The sequence below is a fragment of the Eurytemora carolleeae genome, unplaced genomic scaffold (genome assembly GCF_000591075.1).
Source record: "Eurytemora carolleeae unplaced genomic scaffold, Eaff_2.0 scaffold314, whole genome shotgun sequence".
Classification (NCBI taxonomy): domain Eukaryota; kingdom Metazoa; phylum Arthropoda; class Copepoda; order Calanoida; family Temoridae; genus Eurytemora; species Eurytemora carolleeae.
This window is the reverse complement of record NW_019396253.1, coordinates 32,341-47,833: the sequence shown is the minus strand read 5'-3', so window position 1 is coordinate 47,833 and position 15,493 is coordinate 32,341. Positions and strand designations below refer to the sequence as shown.

The following is a 15,493-nucleotide window of genomic DNA, read 5'->3' as shown; positions in this document are numbered from 1 at the left end:
GGGGGGGGGGGGGAGTTTTGAAAACCTATAATATTTTCAGATCCCCTAATCATTTTTTTTTGAAAATGTTTTATATCCTACAGAAGATGATGGTACTATTCCTGTTCCGATGGTGAACACTTTGAAGAAGCTGAAGAGCGGATATATAAATGGAACCAGGGTATCCCTAGGTAAAAAGTTAAAAATGTGCTGGGACTCTGTAATTAACTGAATTAAAACTGACCAATTTGCCAATCAAATGAGAAAATATGGTTTGATGTTTTTAGTTGATAACAGACCCCATTAATATGTAGTGTGAATTGATTTTTTTTTTTGAAATTATTTATTTTAGTTTAAATTTTTAAATATTTTAGTCACCGGCCATTTCCATCGACATTCAAATTTTCCGATTTCAAAATCATTATTTTCAGGAACATATGAGGAGTTTCACACGACGAGTTCCTACAGTGAACTGGCGTTCCTTGGGAATATAGAGGCCGGATGTCCTGATAGACTAGACCCAGTTGTTGCTAAATATCTAGAGACACAGCTTGGAGGAGGTGTTATCACAGGTTGGATAAAGATATTGGTGTCACTTTAGTTTAAGGATTTAAAAGCAATGCCATACGATTTTAATTAGTAGTGTGTTTTATTTTAAGAAGCAGTTTTTGGGAGTTTTTCCTCTTGATTCTTCTGTTTCTTGTATTCTTCTATCCATTTCCTCTATTAAGGTGGTATTTTGGGAACTGCAACTGTCACTGAAGAAAAGAAATCCGCAAATCATTGTGTTGGAACAGTCAAAAGAACCAGGTAACTCATTTCTCAAGCCATCTTTAACAGACTACCTGGCTGTTTTACATGGCGTGTGAGCCACCTTCCTCCGCTAGATAAATACAAGGTTACCCACAAAGGACTAGACTGTTAAGACGACTTGTAATTCATCAAATATGACGATCCAAAGTGTAAATTAAATCTTCTGTCTTAAATGTTGTCATTAGATGGCTTTCAATGATTTGGCAAAGAAAAAAAGAATTTTAAGTTGCAGGGAATCATGAATATAAAGAAACAGACAGTGTAAATTCCGTACAGTCGTCTGAAGTCTCATTCTTTGGCTAGGTGTGGGGGGTCAAAAAAATGGTTTGTGGTGGCATGGCAGGGGTTGGGGGTCTGGGGGGCTTAGCAGGTTACACTTTCATATGAATTCTTTAGGTCTATAATCATGAGTGAGTCTAAGAGTAAAGAAGTTGCTGCAAAGCTGATCGAGAAGCATGAGACTAGGAAGAGAGATTTATCTGTATCCCGGAGTCCAGGTTCTTCTCCAGGCTCAACGAAACATACTATCGGAGAATCTTTCAGGAGAAGACTGGGCAGTGATATATCAGGTAGCGTTATAGAATAGAGAAGATGAAGATTTTCAGAGTTTTAGAAACAAAAAGGTATGTAATACAGGGTCTCTCTTAAATTCACGTTTCTGAAGAGGATTCGCAAATAAAATTGCTATGAAGATGACACAAGGATTTTTTCATTTAAAAGAGGCGTTGCATCTAAGACATTTTTCAATATCTCAGCCAAAATTGTGGTAGTCTGTGAAGTCGATGAAATTTACATTTCATCCCCTCAAAAATGTGTTTTACTACTTATAGGATATTGAGTTACTGATCTTACATTTTCTCAGGAAATAATGGAGGTAGCAGGTGCTCATTTGATATCATGATCTAGGAACAAAATGATATCCAGTCGGATCTTCTATATTTCTGATCGGAGACTGAAAATGCAAAATTAACACTGGCTACCATCATTTTTGGATCATTTATTGAAAAATGTCTTAGATGCAACGCCTTTTTATAGTACATATTATGATGCCCAAGACAGAAAAACTGATTAAAAACTCAAGCTCCTTGTAAATGTATATTGTATATACAATAGGTAGACAGGAGGAGGTTGGAGATTTAGTTAAACTGCTCCAGACTACTAGAGATATGGAGGAGCAAGGAGATATATATATATACTCTAGGTAGACAGGAGGAGGCTGGAGATTTAGTTAAACTGCTCCAGACTACTAGAGATATGGAGGAGCAAGGAGATATACTTCACTATATGGCTGAACAGTTCGGTCTAATGTTCAAGGTCAGTTCTCTATCATCTATTTAAGATGACAAATTATATTTGTCGGTTTTTCCACTCACAAAATTATTATAATAAATATTTAGTTGAGATAAGTTGTATAGGTGAATATTTAGTCGAGATATGTTGTGTAAGTAAATATCAAGTTGAAAAATTATGCTTAAGTTGATATCAAGTTTAGATATTTTGTGTATGTAATATCTAGTTGAGCTACATATGTTTTATAGGTGAATATCTACGTGAGATATGTTGTGTAGGTTAATATCAAGTTCGGATATGTTGTGTAGGTGAATATTAAGTTAATATATGTTGTTTAGGTAAATATCAAGTTAATATATGTTGTGTAGGTAAATATCAAGTTAGTTATATGTTGTGTAGTTGAATATCAAGTTGGTTATATGTTGTGTAGGTGAATATTAAGTTAATTAGTTGTGTGTAGGACGTAGGTGAATATCAAGTTAGTATATGTTCTGTAGGTGAATATTAAGTTTAGATAGGTTGTATAGGTAAATATTAAGTTAGTATATTGTGTCTAGGTGAATATCAAGTTAGTATATTGTGTGTAGGTGAATATCAATTAAGTATATGTTGTGTAGGTGACTATCAATTAAGTATATGTTGTGTAGGTGAATATCAATTAAGTATATGTTGTGTAGGTGAATATTAATTAAGTATATGTTGTGTAGGTGAATATCAATTAAGTATATGTTGTGTAGGTGAATATCAAGTTTAGATATGTTGTCTAGGTGAATATCAATTAAGTATATGTTGTGTAAGTGAGTATTAAGTTTAGATATGTTGTGTAGGTAAATATAAAATTAGTATATGTTGTGTAGGTGAATATCAATTTAGTTTATGTTGTATATGTGAATATCAAGTTTAGATATGTTGTACAGTTGAATATCAAGTTAGTTTATGTTGTGTAGTTGAATATCAAGTTAATATATTGTGTGTTGGTGAATATCAATTTAGTATATGTTGTCTAGGTGAATATCAATTTTTAGTTTATGTTGTGTAGGTGAATATCAATTTAGTATATGTTGTATCAAGTTAGTTTATGTTGTGTAGTTGAATATCAAGTTAATATATTGTGTGGTGAATATCAATTTAGTATATGTTGTCTAGGTGAATATCAATTTTTAGTTTATGTTGTGTAGGTGAATATCAATTTAGTATATGTTGTGTAGGTGAATATCAATTAAGTATATGTTGTCTAGGTGAATATCAAGTTAGTATATGTTGTGTAGGTGAATATAAAGTTTAGATATGTTGTCTAGGTGAACATCAAGTTAGTATATGTTGTGTAGGTGAATATCAAGGTAGTATATTGTATGCAGGTGAATATCAAGTTAGTATATGTTGTGTAGGTGAATATCAATTTAGTTTATGTTGTGTAGGTGAATATCAAGTTTAGATATGTTGTGTAGGTGAATATAAAGCTGTTTATGTAAGGTGAATATCAGCAAGGATGGAGAGGATTATAGAACAGTTGAGAACCTGGTTCAAGAATTATATGATGCATCCTGTGAGGCTAAAAACTGGGCTATGGTTAGGCATACTTCTGGTAGGTTTTTAGATTACGTTTTCTCCATTTTGTAATAGATGTCAGTGTAACTAACTTTCCTCAAAATGATAAATTCGAAATTTTCAATTCCCTGGATTACCATTATTGTACTCATTTTATAGATAAAAAATTTTACATTACAAAATGAAAAGGTTTGTCAACTTGAAGTGTCCCTTCAGTTACAGTGTGGTTTGACCAATATACAATGTTCCCGTTTAACCCTAAATTGGCAATGAAGAAGATATCATCGTTTTCTATCTAACACATTGTGAATTCGTAAAATTATACTAATTCTCTGCAGCATAAATCCGCAATTCACTTTTAGAGAAATCTCAATTAAAATAATTAATTTTTAGATAAAAAATTAAGGATAATTCATTTATCCATGACCAGACAAAAGTATAAAGAGTACCATTGCACTACTTTATTGAAGGTCCACTTGAAATTGTAACTACAGTCCCTTGAAGTATACAGATATCAATATTCAGGTTTGCTCGGTAAGAAACTCCCCTCCCTTGCTCTCAGTCTGACGGATCTTATCGTGAGACAGAAGCAGGTGACTGTGGGTCTCCCTGGCAAAGAGATTGTTATAACACGTCCTGTAGGTGCTCAGGAGCTCAGATTGAAGATTGTTAAAGCACACGAAGGAGATGTTTCCACAAGTTCTCTCTCTCAGGTATGTATTGTTGATCTATTTGAATATTATTATTCTTTCTAGTTTATAACCCGTCAGTATGTCTGGTAATGTACAGAAGATTCTACTTTATCTAGTAATGTTAAAGAGATCCTGCTGAATCTAGTAATTTTTAGGAGATCCTTCTGTATCCAGTAATATTCAGGAGATCCTGCCGCAACTAGTAATGTTCAGGAGATCCTGCTGTCTCTAGTAATGTTCAGGAGATCCTATTGTTTCTAGTAATGTTCAGGAGATCCTACTGTTTTTAGTGATTTTCAGGACCCCATCACACCCCATCAGTATGTGCAAGAGATCCTGCTGTATAAATTGATGTTCAGGAGATTGCAGAATATCTAGTAATGTTCAGGAGATCCTGCAGTCTCTATTAATGTTTAGGAGATCCTGCTGTATCTAGTAATGTTCAGGAGATTCTGCTATATTTAGTAATAATCAGGAGATCCTGCTGTAACTAGCAATTTTCAGGAGATCCTTCTGTATCTAATAATGTTCAGAAGATCCTATTGTTTCTAGAATGTTCAGGAGATCCTACTGTATCTAAAATGTTCAGGAGATTGTACTGTATCTAGTAATGTTCAGGAAATCCTATTGTATCTACAAATTTTCAGGGATCCTGCTGTATCTATTAATGTTTAGCCGATTCAGCTGTATTAAGTAATGTTCAGGAGATCCTGTTGTATCTAGTAATGTTCAGGAGATTCTGTTGTATCTAGTAATGTTCAGGAGATCCTGCTGTAACTAGTAATTTTCAGGAGATCCTCCTGTATCTAGTAATGTTCAGGGATCCTGCTGTATATAGTTATTTCCAGGGAACCTGCTGTATCTAGTAATTTTCGGAAGATCCTCCAGTATCTAGTAATGTTCAGGGATCCTCCTGTATACAGTAATGTTCAGGAGATCATACTGTATTTAGTAATGTTCAGGGATCCTGCTGTATGCTGTATATAGTTATTTCCAGGGAACCTGCTGTATATAGTAATGTTCAGGAGATTCTCCAGTATCTAGTAATGTTCAGGGATCCTCCTGCATACAGTAATGTTCAGGAGATTCTACTGTATCTAGTAATGTTCAGGAGATCTTACTGTATCTACTAATGTTCAGGAGATCCTACTGTATCTACAGGGTGGCCAAAATGTACGGATTGTACGGATTGGTTTTTTTTAACCCTAAAATTGTACGGATTGTACGGATTGTACGAATTTGTTTTCAAATTGTACGGATTTTTATCCTGGAAAATACACCGTTTTTTTTTAAATTTTCACTCATTTCAGCAAATTTTTCATGAAAATTAAAAAAAAAATTCTCTTAAAAATGAAGTTAGTTTAACTTATTTTCTGCATTCTAAATAATATTAGATTGATTAATAATGTTTCCTATTGACAATCAAAATTCATTCATAATTTTCGAGATATGTCCAAGAAGTGTACAGTATCCTGTACCCAGTATCCTGTACCCAGTCNATCCAGTATCATGCACCTAGTATCATGTACCCAGTATTTAGTTTGTATATATGTATGAAGCCAATTTTTTACAGATTGATTCTTGCTGAAGAAGTTTAAACCCTCTTACATGAACTGAACACAAAAGACAATGAATGAAAAATTGAATTTTAATGTTTTTTTTTCTAAAATGGGATTTTTTTCGAAAATTGTACTGATTGTACAGATTCTTTAAAAAAATGTACGGATCTTTAAAAAATGTACGGATTGCTTTAAACAAATGTACGGATTGTACGGATTTTAAAAAATTGTACGGATTGTACGGTTTTTTTTTCTCGAAAATTGCACGGATTGTACGGATTTTTTCTGAAAATGTACAGATTTTTGTACGGATTTGTTCAAAAAAGTTTTTGCCACCCTGTATCTAGAATGTTCAGGATATTGTACTGTATCTAGAATGTTCAGGAGATCCTACTGTATCTAGTAATGTTCAGGGATCCTGCTGTATATATTTATTTCCAGGGAACCTGCTGTATCTAGTAATGTTCAGGGATCCTCCTGTATATAGTAATGTTCAGGAGATCCTCCAGTATCTAGTAATGTTCAGGAAATCCTACTGTATCTAGAATGTTCAGGAGATTCAGCTGTATCTAGTAATATTCATGAGATCCTGCTGTAACTAGTAATTTTCAGGAGATCCTCCTGTATCTAGTAATGTTCAGGAGATTCTGTTGTATCTAGTAATGTTCAGGAGATCCTGCTGTAACTAGCAATTTTCAGGAGATCCTCCTGTATCTAGTAATGTTCAGGAGATTCTGTTGTATCTAGAATGTTCAGGAGATCCTACTGTATCTAGAATGTTCAGGATATTGTACTGTATCTAGTAATGTTCAGGAGATCCTACTGTATCTACTAATGTTCAGGAGATCCTACTGTATCTAGAATGTTCAGGATATTGTACTGTATCTAGTAATGTTCAGGAGATCGTACTGTATCTACTAATGTTCAGGAGATCCTACTGTATCTGGCAATGTTTATCCGCACAGAACCTTATCTTTTCACTGGAATGCTGAGGTTAAGAGTCGGGCTTATTATCCAGGTATGTACACCTTTTTTGTTTTAATTAAATTGTTGTTGTTGAGTTATTTTTTTTGATTTACCACAACAAGGGGGACTACCCTTCCCCACCACCTTATTTATTTAGACTTGACTGTAAAACTGCAATTCTGTAAATTCTTCAATTCCGGGTGTTTGAAAGCGCGAACCCGATGGCGGTCTGGATTCTCCAAGTTTCAGATCTCTTCCCTGGCGTTGTGACATTTGATAGAAAGAAATTTCATAGATAACAAAATCATATGTAGGACATTTCAAAGATAAGACATTTCATAGATAGGACATTTCATAGATAGGACATTTCATAGATCCCCCAGAAGTTCTGTTTATTAATAATAAAGGACATTTCATACAAAAGATATTTCATAGACAAAGAAGATTTTTCATGGACAGAGGGGATTTCTTTTGCAAAAGAAATTTTTCTCATTTTTTTTTACAATGATTTTTTTTCTAAATTTTTTAAAAATTAAAATCATTTTTTTAAATTTCATTTTTTTATTTTTACGGAAAACTAAAAACTTTTAGATAGACAGAAAGTTTATACAGATGAAATAAGTTCTTAAAGAAACAAATAAAGCACTCTTCATATGTAATGATTTAAAAACTTTAAAATTTAAATTTAAAGAAGTTAAAAAAAAATTCGTAGATAAAAAACCTCCTCTGTCTATGAAAAATCTTCTCTATGAAATGTCCTACAAATGAAATGTCCTATCTATGAAATGTCCTATCTATGAAATGTTCTACCTATGAAATGTCCTATCTATGAAATGTCCCATTTATGAAATGTCATAACGCCATCTTACTTGATATTCCTGACTTAATTCTACTGGCTCACGAATAGAGTCAAATATGTAAAAAAAAATACCGCCTACCATAGAAAAATTAACAATCACAATTATAGTAGTAATGTTACAGGTTATGAACAGTGAACTGGGTCGAACTCTTTCAATATCTCCAGAAGAAGCTGAGGATAAACTATTGAATCTCTCACCTTACGAAACTAAGGTACTGATTATGTTATGTATTTTTGTTACTCTGCGCTGGATCGGGTTTCTTTCACCTTTACTTGACTAATTTGGTTAAACCTGATTGACCTGGTTGCCTAGTTTTGGCCTGTTTTTACCTGTATGACCAGTTCTGAATTAATTAAGCGTAAAGTTTAAGTTTAGTTTTACCTTAATAGACCGGATGGGTTTGACCTAGATTGTTCGGATTCGTTAGGCGTTTTGACCAGGCTGGTTTGACCGGCTTGGAAAGATTTTCCATGACTAGGTTTGACGGAACTGGTTGGACTTGACTAATATTGCGTGGTTTGACCTGGGCTTTATTTGTTTTGCCTTGGACCAAGCTAGAACTTGGTATTACATGATTTGACCGGATTTTGCCTAAAATGTTTGGCAGGACTGAATAAAGCTCACTAACTAGCTTTGGGCTGGGATTACCTTGGATTGGTCCAGGTTTGACTGTTACTGGCCTGGTTTAATCTCACTTGACCGAACTTTTTCGACCGGACCACGATGGACTAGGGTCAATTTAAATTCGAACTGGACTGATCCCTTGTGACGGCCTCAATGACGTGCGGGAAGTACCGGCTCAATTGTAACCAATGCCGGCTGAGTATCAACTTTGATGGCGCGGCCAGACTTTTTACAGTTCCCGGCCAATCGTAGGCTTACCTCACTAGCTTAGTTTAGTGTGGGACCAGATCACCTCAAGCTGACCCAATGACACAAAAATATTGACCTTGGTTGAACTGGTTTAACCTGGTTTATGTAATCATGCAGATAACGAGATTTATACATTTTAATTGAAAATTTAAAATATTTAGAATCTGTTGCATCACATTATGTCTGGACAGGAGTATGGTATTAGAGAGTTCGGGAGTAGATGTTCTATTTATGCACTCAGCACAAGTATATCTAGAAACCATCAGCATACACAGAGGTATATATTATTATTATTATTATTATTATTATTATTATTATTATAGGTAGCTCTCCCAGATTACAGGTTAACTCACTAGTGTAGCTCTCCCAGATTACTGGTTTACTCACTAGCGAGGCTCTCCCAGATTGTAGGTTTACTCACTAGTGTAGCAGGTAGCTCTCCCAGATTACAGGTTTACTCACTAGTGTAGTTCTCTTAGATTACAGGTTTACTCACTAGTTTTTCTCTCCCAGATTATAGGTTTACTCAGGAGTTTATCTCTCCCAGATTACAGGTTTGTTCACTAGTGTAGCTCTCCCAGTTTACAGGTTTACTCACTAGTTTATCTCTCCCAGATTATAGGTTTACTCAGGAGTTTATCTCTCCCAGATTACAGGTTTACTCACTAGTTTATCTCTCCCAGATTACAGTTTTACTCACTAGTTTACCTCTCCAAGATTACAGGTTTACTCACTAGTTTACCTCTCCAAGATTACAGGTTTACTCACTAGTTTATCTCTCCAAGATTACAGGTTTACTCACTAGTTTATCTCTCCCAGATTACAGGTTTACTCACTAGTTTACCTCTCCAAGATTACAGGTTTACTCACTAGTATAGCAGGTAGCTCTCCCAGATTACAGGTTTACTCACAAGTATAGCAAGTAGCGCTTCCAGATTACAGGTTTACTGACTAGTGTACTAGTTATCTCTCCCAGATTACCGGTTTACTCACTAGTTTACCTTTCCAAGATAACAGGTTTACTCACTAGTGTAGTTACTAGCTGTCATTGAATATATGTATATTATATATATATATAAATTAAAAAAATAAAAGTTCAAAAATATCATTTCAGATTAATTTTTACACGTTACTGTGTGCTGACAAGATTCAACCTCAATATCAAACAATGATTTTAGAAATACCAGAAACAATTGTAATTTTAGGCAACTGATAGTTGAGGCAATCCTTGTATTAATTCTAATAGTTGATCACAACGTGGTTTCATATCTGGGAGGCATAATTAATGTAAGTATTAATTCATCAGCAATTTGTTTTCTCTTTTTTTAAATCAGAAATATTTTGATCAATTTGAAAATATAGCTGAATAAATATATTCTGGGTTGAGAATATATTTGAACTAGCCTTAGAGGGCGCTTCGCGCCCATCTTCTAGATTAGTTGTGAACATGTTCTCTTTGTGTACATCGTAAAACAAAACAAAAATAATTCGCGGATTTTTACAAAAAATTTCGCGGATTTTCAAAATTTTTAAAAATTTAATGACGATCGAATTTTGATGGAGACAAATATTTGAAATTTTGATCATTCATAAACCTTCCCTGGGGTCCCTAGATGTCCACAAAAAATTTGGGCCCGATCGGTTCAGCCGTTTTGACGTTTATTGGATACAAACAGACAGACAAACAGACAGACAAGCCAAATTTATATATAGATGAAGATATTTCTAGGTTGAAAATATAGTTGAATAAATATATTCTGGGTTGAGAATATAGTTGAATGAAAATTAATATTTCTAGGTTGACAAAAAAGCAGATTATATATATTCTAGGTTAAGTATTCAGTTGATTAGATATTTTCTATGTTAAGAACATAGTGGACTTGACTTGAGGCTCCAGGGCGCAAAATTTTCAGGGATTTCTTGTGTAATCGCGATCTAATGCAATTTCAAGTTCATTTAACGGTGTAAAGCATGTGTAAACGTGAAAAAGTCGTTTCTTTCAACAAAAAGCGCGCGCACGCACATTTGCTCCGATCTTTTTGAAATTGCATTTTGCAGTTACAATACATATTTATTTTTATTTGTCTTATCTCTTCTTTCTCTTGTGAATCTCTGTCTACTTGGAAGTTTAGACTTAACCAAGAGATCCTTCAAATTCTCCACTCTCTGGTAACATACGATAGGAGGAGAGGGGCAGATTTTCTTTATTACTGGATCTTCTATTAGAATCTTCCAGGATGAACTTAGGGTTTCAGAGAACCTAGGCAGTCTAGGGTCATATTTGACATTAAACCTGGTTCTACCCTGCTAATCACAACCTTCTTCAGTGCTTGCTCTCTTTTAATCCTCCCCACCTTCATGAAGGAAGATTTAATGGATCTTCTCTCTCAACCAGATCATCTTCCAGTTCTTCTAGTTTTTTCTTTAATTTCTCTTCCCTCCAGAAGATTCTGAGTGCTCTGTACCCCAGTGAGAACGGTATATTCTTAGTTATATGGTTAGGATGACAGCTGGAAGGAAGAAGATAGTTATTCTTCTTGTTTTCCTTCTTGTATAGATCTGTACGTATATAACCCCAGGGTCATCAATAAATATCTTCATATCTAAATAATTCACATACATGGTTCCATAACTAAATTCAGCTGGAAAAATAGGATACAGAGCTACAGCATCCATGGATACATGAATAGCATGAGGAGGTAGAGGCCCCAAATCATTTCTCTTACCTATTTCTCTCAACAGATCTGGTGTATCTTCAATATAGCTCGGGAGTTTCTTTACCTCTGCCTACGGATGATGATCGACAAATGCTGACAAAAACTCTGTATTAGAGCCAGACCCAGATACAACCTCTCTCATAGGAGGTAAATTTGAACTGGGTTCAACAGGTTTATAATCTTTTACAAGACCATAAAGTTTACCTGGAGAATATAGTGGAATATACCTCTAGGTTTAGAATATAGTGGAATATATTTCTAGGTTCAGAATATAGCTGAATATATTTCTAGGTTTAGAATAAAGTGGAATATATTTCTAGGTTGAGAATATAGCTGAATATCACTGTAGAAGTAAATGTTTCCATTTAGTGTTAAGCGCCAATACAAGGATTTATCTCTAATTGGATAATGAGATAGATAGAAAGATAGATGTTACCACCATACTATTTCTATTGGTTCAGAATAGACATCAAACACATGACTGAACCCTGATTGGATCAGGCGTTAGTAGACTCGGCATTCAAGAGTGATGTATTTCTATGTTGAGAATATAGTTGAATATATTTCTAGGTTGAGAATATAGCTGAATATATTTATAGGTTGAGAATATAGCTGAATATATTTCTAGGTTGAGAATATAGTTGAATATATTTCTAGGTTGAGAATATAGCTGAATATATTTCTAGGTTGAGAATATTGTTAACCAAGCGAATGAAATATTCCTAGAAGATCAGAGAAATATTAATGGTGATTCATTCTGCTGTGCACAGAAGGTAAATAATATCAACCTTAGGGGAGAATTAATTAGATAATGAGAAGATATGAATTTTGCATAGTAATAAAAATCGATTAGATTCGAATTTATCTAATATACAGTCGTCTTTGATCTTTGAAATAATACGCGTCAATTTTTCTAAAATCTCATTTTTAGTTTTAATTCTAGAGTTGATAATAACAAAATAATCTTAGTTCTGGCATTTCCAAATTATGGTCTGCCTTTTTTTGTGCCTTTAATATTACCGGAGATATGAAGAATTATTTTCAGATTTAATCTCCGGTAATATTGACAAAATAGGCAGACCAAATTTTGGAAAGGTGAGGACCAGTAGATTTTTGTGATCACTGTTACAAGAATCATACATCTAAAAGAAGGTTGACTAGCGAATTTCGCAAATACTGTCAATGATCTGAGATGACCGTCAAGTCGTTTTTCTACCGTCAAGTTTCCTAGGACACCCTGTATTTTGTTTATTCTATAAATGTTGCGGATCTGGAGGTATTGTTGTCTATTCTTTTTTTCGTTGCTCTCAAAAATAATTATTGCTGATCCAAAATTTAGGCTTTTAAAGAAACCTCCGACTAAACACTCTACTTATAAAAAAATATGAAAATCTGTCATAATTTATTTTAATAATTTTTGAACAAATGAAAAAAAGTCAAAAAAAAAAAATTTAATCTGAAACATCTTTTTTCGACTTACACTCAAAGAAGTAATAAACAAATTATGAAGCCAGAAAGAAAGATAAAGCGATAACTTTAAATAACTGAAATATAGACCTTTCAATTTTCAAATAAAGCATTGTTTGTAAAATTTTATATAAAATTTCCCCTCAGTACCCAATACCACTGCCAAGTTTCTTTTGGGACATCCTGTACATTTATACTAAATAGACTAATAAATATATTTATATATATATATTTATTGATTTATAGGCTGGTAAATGCGGTGGATCTGGAGGTATATGTTGTCTATTCTATGACTCTGCTCCCAGTGGAACGTATGGAACTATTTCCTATCTGGTTAGATCAGCTTGCAGGTAAACAAACATCAAACTTATTTCAATTACTAAACTTTTGTAATTTTTTAAGATGGTTTTTAGTGCATTGCTTTCTTCAGCCTAAATCAATATATGTTTATATTAAATAAAGAAGCCGTGATAAAGAAATTATTGATGTTCCTGGCGTCGCTAGATAAAGAAGAATTGTGTCCATGAGAATTTAAGTGCGATTAATTAAGAATGAAAAATTTGACATCAAAATGCAATTTATTTATTTCTTTTCGAAACTTTTTAGTTTTTACCGAAAAAAATCATTTATTTTTCCTAACTCGGCGAAAAAAAACTGTTTAAAAATATCCCCTCCCTGGAAACATACATAACATCAGGGAAAACAAAGTATATTCCAAGGAGGGGGGAGGGGGGTAATACCGTAATTAAAGCTACTTTTTTATAAATAATATTTATCGAATTCAGATCTGTAAAATATTTTGAGAATAATAATGCCTGGTTTTATAATTAGGATTCATATTGAGTATCGCATAAATTGGTCTTCTGTTATTTGGCATGGTTACGTTCAGTGGGACGTATCTCTAAAGTTAACCTAATTTCGGAGAATGCCTAATTTGTTCCGGTTATGGATTGACTGATACAGAAAACAATAATGAGCAATTAATGAATTTGTTCAGGGTATTGGAAACTATTCCTAACGATGGAGAGATCGACTGCAACGTTATGTGAACTATTTTCTCATTCAGCAAGAGATCGACTGCAACGTTATGTGAACTATTTTCTCATTCAGCAAGTGTTCTGAAGAAACAATATTACAGTGTACTGCACTCTTTATGTACAATGTAGTGGAAGATACAGAATAGTGTACACAAATACACTCTTAATGTGCACTGTAGTTCCCATTTGAAGGATTATAAAATACTTAATTATTTACATAAAATTATATATTAAACATTTACAGTTAATAAAAATTAGTATAAAAGTATACAGTTAGTAAAAATTAGTATAGGGGTAGGAATTTGTCTAAAAACTTAATTTTGTGGAATTGCTAATTATGTAAGTTTATCGTGAACTAATCATGTTAAAAGAACTGAGCTGAAAACTTTAGAATGGTGCATAGAATAGGAAACGAAGAGGTAAAGCTTACTCTGAGTTTGTGACATAGATTTCAATTCCTTTAAATTCTTTTTTTCCTCTTCATTGTTAAATAATGAGTAGAAACTCACAGGACCCATGGGTGACAACTAATACGAAGAAATTTTAGAGATTCTCTAAAAAGGAGAATAATATCCTTAAACTAAAAGATCCAAAAATGGAGCTATGTACAATTTGAAGGTTACGCTACATTGTTAGCTCTTTCTCCTCTGTTTGAAACTTGCAAATTTATTACATCTGATACAATCTCATGAAAATGTGCAACATCAGTGCATTTCTTACAATCATACTTAACATAGTAACTTTATTTTATTGTTAAATTATTGTATATTCTGAAAAACGGGTTCCGCAAACCATGTTTCTTCTAACCTTATAAATCTCATACATGATTGAAAAAATATTAAAAACCTTTAACATGAAATAAATATATTGTAACATTCTTTTCTGAATACAAAGGAAAAAGAGTAACTTAACCTGTCTTAAGCGAATAAATCCTTCAATACCAATTTTTTACGAAGAGGAATATCAAATGAGAATATACGATTTGAAATTCCTCCGTATTTTTTTTTACTGGTAATACTTTGTGACCTCGTAGCCCCTCTAGTTTTGATTTTACTGGTATGACTTTGTGACCTCGTAGCTCCTCAAGTTTTGATTTTACTGGTACGACTTTGTGACCTCGTAGCTCCTCTAGTTTTGATTTTACTGGTACGACTTTGTGACCTCGTAGCTCCTAGTTTTCATTTTATGACTTTGTGACCTCGTAGCTCCTCAAGTTTTGATTTTACTGGTACGACTTTGTGACCTCGTAGCTCCTCTAGTTTTGATTTTACTGGTACGACTTTGTGACCTCGTAGCTCCTCTAGTTTTGATTTTACTGGTACGACTTTGTGACCTCGTAGCTCCTCTAGTTGTGATTTTACTGGTACGACTTTGTGACCCCGTAGCTCCTAGTTTTGATTTTACTGGTACGACTTTGTGACCTCGTAGCTCCTGGTTTTGATTTTACTAGTATATGACTTCGTAGCTCCTCCGGCTTTGATTTTACTGGTACTACTTTGTGACCTCGTAGCTCCCCCAGTTTTGATTTTACTGGTACGGCTTTGTGACCTCGTAGCTCCCCCAGTTTTGATTTCACTGGTACGGCTTTGTGACCTCGTAGCTCCTTCAGTTTTCATTTTACTGGTATGACTTTGTGACCTCGCAGCTCCTTCAGTTTTGATTTTACTGGTACTACTTTGTGACCTCGTAGCT

At 33.8% G+C, this 15,493-nt stretch overlaps 1 protein-coding gene across 1 annotated transcript in view; it reads left to right on the top strand.

The window, feature by feature from the left end:
• The window catches only part of LOC111699436 (probable phosphorylase b kinase regulatory subunit alpha), a 21,655-nt gene extending 7,586 nt beyond the window's left edge, over positions 1-14,069 (top strand). Inside the window, exons 13-28 of the mRNA XM_023470113.1 lie at positions 84-170; positions 411-551; positions 711-789; positions 1,189-1,361; positions 1,994-2,106; positions 3,556-3,667; positions 4,156-4,343; positions 6,810-6,899; positions 7,829-7,918; positions 8,742-8,857; positions 8,951-9,032; positions 9,318-9,406; positions 9,786-9,867; positions 11,984-12,070; positions 13,011-13,114; positions 13,762-14,069. Coding sequence (XP_023325881.1) covers positions 84-170; positions 411-551; positions 711-789; positions 1,189-1,361; positions 1,994-2,106; positions 3,556-3,667; positions 4,156-4,343; positions 6,810-6,899; positions 7,829-7,918; positions 8,742-8,857; positions 8,951-9,032; positions 9,318-9,406; positions 9,786-9,867; positions 11,984-12,070; positions 13,011-13,114; positions 13,762-13,813 — 1,685 coding nt within the window. The 3' untranslated portion in view covers positions 13,814-14,069. The remainder of the gene's footprint in view (positions 1-83; positions 171-410; positions 552-710; positions 790-1,188; positions 1,362-1,993; positions 2,107-3,555; positions 3,668-4,155; positions 4,344-6,809; positions 6,900-7,828; positions 7,919-8,741; positions 8,858-8,950; positions 9,033-9,317; positions 9,407-9,785; positions 9,868-11,983; positions 12,071-13,010; positions 13,115-13,761) is intronic.
• Positions 14,070-15,493: the final 1,424 nt, after the last annotated feature.